At 36.3% G+C, this 4,778-nt stretch overlaps 3 protein-coding genes across 4 annotated transcripts in view; 1 reads left to right on the top strand and 2 right to left on the bottom strand.

Annotated features, from left to right (window-relative positions):
- The window catches only part of LOC105177113, a 4,784-nt gene extending 4,431 nt beyond the window's left edge, over positions 1-353 (bottom strand). Inside the window, exon 1 of one of the 2 annotated variants that reach the window (XM_020698890.1) lies at positions 7-353. The gene's annotated coding sequence lies outside the window, so the exon portion shown is untranslated. The remainder of the gene's footprint in view (positions 1-6) is intronic. The other variant, XM_011100149.2, reaches the window with a different exon arrangement.
- On the top strand, positions 1,005-3,173 carry LOC105177115 (tRNA (adenine(58)-N(1))-methyltransferase catalytic subunit trmt61a). The gene is made up of 4 exons (XM_011100150.2): positions 1,005-1,293; positions 1,398-1,881; positions 2,552-2,796; positions 2,887-3,173. The coding sequence occupies exons 2-4, from the start codon at positions 1,433-1,435 to the stop codon at positions 3,111-3,113; spliced, it is 921 nt and encodes a 306-aa protein (XP_011098452.1). The 5' UTR covers positions 1,005-1,293; positions 1,398-1,432; the 3' UTR covers positions 3,114-3,173.
- The window catches only part of LOC105177335, a 2,314-nt gene continuing 854 nt past the window's right edge, over positions 3,319-4,778 (bottom strand). Inside the window, 2 exon segments of the mRNA XM_020698892.1 lie at positions 3,319-3,987; positions 4,757-4,778. The exon segment at positions 4,757-4,778 is cut by the window's right edge and continues 9 nt beyond it. Of these exon segments, the coding sequence (XP_020554551.1) occupies positions 3,505-3,987; positions 4,757-4,778 (505 nt within the window). The 3' untranslated portion in view covers positions 3,319-3,504.

A 4,778-nucleotide genomic window follows, 5' to 3' on the forward strand; every position in this document is an offset into this window, starting at 1 on the left:
ACCTACCTCCAGGATACGAAACACGGCAAATAAGTGAAGGGGAGTGACAAAAACAAATTTGGGTTTTGGAAATGGGATTGGGAATGAGGAGCTATGATAAGATTGGAAGAGGAGGAGTGCTGGGTTTGAGTTTGTCCCTTTTCATAGTAGAAGAATTATATATGTATGTATATATGATGATTGAGCTGACGCAACACGTGCTTTGAAACGAACGTGGACCATAACCACACGTTGATCCGTATCCGCACATGAGAATTTCTAGAGACTTTCCTCGGGATCTTGCTTCAATTTCCATTGATGAGACAATCTCAAGTTTTTTTTTCTTATAATTGTTTACCCAATTCATCCATTGTTTATAATAGTTTCTTACAACGATAAACTACCTGCCTCTCTCATATTTTGGAATCAAACATTTTCCCCTCATCTATGATTTATTTGAAATATTGAAAAAGGAAAAGAAATTAATTTATATTATAGTTCTGAAAACTAAATATTATTTTAAAAATATGTGAGGCGTCAATTATGAGGACTCGGGGCTGCTTTGAGAACACAATCATTGAATAATAGTCACATGAAACTCAATGTAAATAGATAATATCAAATAAGAAAGTTTGGAGTCCAGCCACTGGCAGTTGCCGCCCCTTTACTTACCAAACAAATACAACATAAAATAAAACAAAATTTGTCCAACTTCTCAACAAGAAAATGTGGGATGACTTCATCTTCTAACCACTCCATTTCAACGTGAAAAATGATATGTGCTAATTTCATTTTTTTGGACAAACACATTACATTATTCTATTTAACAAAACACATTATTAAATAGTGATTTTGGTATATATCGTTACAAAATAAAAATAATTGAGAATTACGTGGTTTTGGAAATTTTCAAAACCCATTTTATTTTTTATAGAGAATTTTATATGTAAAATTATATTAAATTTCAGGTCGGACATATAATTATTCCTTAAATTGAACAAAATAAGTATAAATAAACCGTCGACAGTTTGTGAGACAAGGAGAGCACAAATACTGACTACTACTGTACGACTAGTCGTCGCGCACACGACTTGCAATTTGCAGTGGTGAAGCGACTTTGCTCATTAGCGATTTTTGACGTCCTTGGAGGGAAACCCTAACACCCAAATTCTGAATTTCATGATTTATCCTTTGTATCGCACCCAAATTTGCTGCTGTCCCTCTTTCTTCAACCCAGTCCCAGTGGGTCTTTGATCATCAAACCGGCCGGCCCCTAAGCGCTAGCGGCCATTGCCGATCCTCTTGTATTCACACGTAAGTCAGCCTTATTATGTTTATTTCAGTTTTGTTTTAGTGTTTTTCTTTTCAAATTTGACTCTGATAGCTCGTCATTGTGATTTTCCTTCCGGGAAATGCAGAGTATTGGATTGAAAATTGACTTGAACTGCTAAAAATGTTGCCGGTTGATCCCACCAACAAATTATCTTTTAATCGTCGGATAATGGAGGGAGATTTGGTTGTAGTATACGAGAGATATGATAGTATGAAGCCCGTAAAAGTTACTGAAAATGGGGTTCTGCAAAACCGCTTTGGTGTATTTAAGCATTCCGATTGGATTGGAAAAGCGTTTGGCTCGAAAGTGTTCAGCAATAAGGGTGGATTTGTTTACTTGCTAGCTCCAACTCCTGAGTTGTGGACTCTGGTTTTAAGCCACAGGACGCAGATTTTATATATCGCGGATATTAGCTTTGTTGTTATGTACTTGGAGATAGTTCCCGGTTGTGTGGTGCTCGAGTCCGGGACTGGAAGTGGATCCTTGACTACATCTCTTGCACGTGCAGTTGCTCCAAACGGGCATGTATTTACATTTGATTTCCATGAACAGAGGGCTGCATCAGCTAGGTGAGGAGTTATCTAATCATTGATTCAATGTATGGATTTTATATTTAAGTGCTAGATATGTATCTTGAGGAAAAATGACAAGGATAATTTTCTGTCTAGTCGTTCTAAAGGGAAGTATGAGGGAAATGTGCTACGGATGATTTTGAGATATATCTGTGAACTTTTTCATAGGTATCATATTTTTGTCCTTGTAATTGATTGTTATGATGAAGTTCTGGGAATTATTGTCTTGGTGAAGGTGTTGTTAATTCTGTTGGACCTTGTGTATTGCGAGCTCCAACAAACATCAAACAGTTAAATAGGTTTTTGTAGGAAATCAAAGTTTAACAAGTGCATTGTAAAATCCATGGGACAGAGGAATCGATCTCTTGAGCTCACAGAGAAGTTGGGTAGCTATCTGGAGTATATTTCCTTCATACTGTTTCTGAAACTACTTGAACAAAGCTTATAGACAAGGAGTAGAAAGCAACTGTCCCTAACTAACTTCAGGTAAAGAAATGTAATCTACTTACTACTCAACCAAAAAAATGTGAAAATATAAAATGTGACTTTTGAAGACGGTCAATTAAATAACAAACAGACTTGGGTCTTTCTTCTTGCTGCTGCGCACACCATACTTCTACAGTTTTTTTGTGTGCGTTGATGACACATGTTTTATTATTTTCATCAGGGAGGATTTTGAAAGGACAGGATTGAGTAGTTTGGTGACAGTCGGAGTGAGAGACATACAGGGTGAGGGGTTCCCAGATGAATTTTTAGGGCAAGCTGATTCTGTTTTCCTTGACCTGCCACAACCCTGGTTGGCTATTCCTTCTGCTTCAAAAGTTCTGCAACAAGATGGTGTCTTGTGCTCATTCTCACCATGTATTGAGCAAGTACAGAGATCTTGCGAAACACTAAAATCCCATTTTACTGGTAGGCTTCTAAGATTTTGACAATCTAATTGTTTTGCGATGACATAACCGATACTCTTGCGTCTAAGCTTTTTTATATTACTTGTTGCAGATATAAGAACTTTCGAAGTCCTCCTCCACGCATATGAAGTTCGAGAAGGGAACTTAGAGAGCTGGCAAGATAGTGATGGGGGCTTGCATAAGAGTAACAAGAAGAGGCAGCGTTCTGGAAATGGGCTGGAAAGTTCTAAGCCAAAGACTATAATGGCAAGACGCAATGGTGAGACCAGAGGCCATACCGGTTATTTAACATTTGCCAGACTCAAGTGTACTATGTAAACTTTTTCTAGTTAGTTGGCTGAGGTTTTAAGTTTTAACAGGTCAATGGTTCTGTTTCAACAGTTGTCTCTGCTGGATCACCCTGTTATCTTTCTTGCTCCAGTTCTAGTTTTTGTAGAAGATTAGTTGGTGTATTCTTTGAAATTCTGAAGCATATGTATTCTAATGGAGGTTTCAAAGCTTGGATTGCAGAGAAAATGGGAAATTTTCTCAGCCATCAATATGATCAGATGAACACCAGAAATAATCAAATCATATCATTACAAGAGAAACACAAGTCATGAGTAAAAATCCAACCGTAGCATGAAAGTCTAATTGAGAAAATACGACAAGCATGCAGGCACATACTACTTCCATGTCTCAAATGAACCCATGGTGAAAAAACTAAAACTCAGATGTACCCATATGATAGCATTTCCATGAAATCCATCTCTTTCTGTAGATCAAATTGCATATGCATTTGAGCATCCACTGAAGTCTGCTGCAGCTGTAACTTAAAGCTTTCATCGGCTGCTGCAACAGTCTGATGATCATTTTCAGGATTCAAATTTGGGCAGCCCATTTCCCCAAATTGATTGGAATTCACAATTGCGGGTGATGCAGAAGCTGAAGAGGAATCCTCCAGATAGCCCTTGTCATCGGAAGAATTAGTCGAAATCACACTCTTGATGTAGTTCTGCAAGGGACTATTGGACTTCGCTGCTTTGCTGCTTTTGCGGGACGAGAGTTGCCTTCTCTTTGTTGCATTCCAGTGGTTCTTTATAGTGTTTTCACTCCTTCCAGGCAAGCTTCGTGCAATTTCTGCCCATCTGTTTCCTAATTGTCTGTGAGCTTCAATCAGTATCCTATCTTCTTCCTCAGACCATCGATCTTTCTGCAAATAACGTTGCATTGTATTGTATACCTTATGTTGTTAATTAGTGTGCACGTAAATCTAAATCATATATGTCAAAGCATTATATTTATCAATTAGTCATCTTTTATAGGGTATATAAATATCTTTTTCAGCAAATTATGTACTAAAAGACTTTGACCTGGATGTAAGGGAATACTTACTACTTATATATGAGGTCCGAATTGACTGCAGAATTAAGAAAATTGAACATCGCATATATGCAATTGAGTTATGATATCTCCTTTTTGGAAGGACAGTGAACGGAACAAAACGATGCAGTGAAACAACTTGTCCAAATTAACATACTATTATTGGTACATTCAGTATGCAATGTGTCAATATATCTAAATCAATCAATAAATTCAAAATAAACAAAGAAGCAACATTATACTATTCAAATTAAACTAAATACCTATAATCGTAGGATTCGAACTCACAATTTTTTGATTGTAAGATCTAATCATTATTCTACTGCCCTTTTCAAAATTATCGAAAGGTCGAACATTTACACATGAAAATATTTTTCCCTTTTTTGTGTTGTGATGTTATCACTTATATAAATTAGGCTAAAGTAGAAAAATTATAAATTATTAGATTTTTAGCCATATATATATAAATTTTTGGAGAGTACATAATCCTGTAAATTCATAGCATGTGCAAATTAATATTTGCAGGAAATAAGTAAAAATGGAATTAAAAATGATGGAAATGGAAGATAATAATATGATAGAAGAATGTTTGGGAAAACCTTAATGTTAGGCTTTAAATGG

Source organism: Sesamum indicum, linkage group LG15, assembly GCF_000512975.1.
Source record: "Sesamum indicum cultivar Zhongzhi No. 13 linkage group LG15, S_indicum_v1.0, whole genome shotgun sequence".
In the NCBI taxonomy this organism is placed as follows: Eukaryota; Viridiplantae; Streptophyta; class Magnoliopsida; order Lamiales; family Pedaliaceae; genus Sesamum; species Sesamum indicum.

Coding starts and splice junctions, on each gene's coding strand:
- LOC105177115 (XM_011100150.2), top strand. CDS start 1,433: ATGTTGCCGGTTGATCCCACCAACAAATTATCTTTTAATCGTCGGATA. Junction 1,882..2,551: donor CAGAGGGCTGCATCAGCTAG/GTGAGGAGTTAT, acceptor TATTTTCATCAG/GGAGGATTTTGAAAGGACAG. Junction 2,797..2,886: donor ACTAAAATCCCATTTTACTG/GTAGGCTTCTAA, acceptor TACTTGTTGCAG/ATATAAGAACTTTCGAAGTC.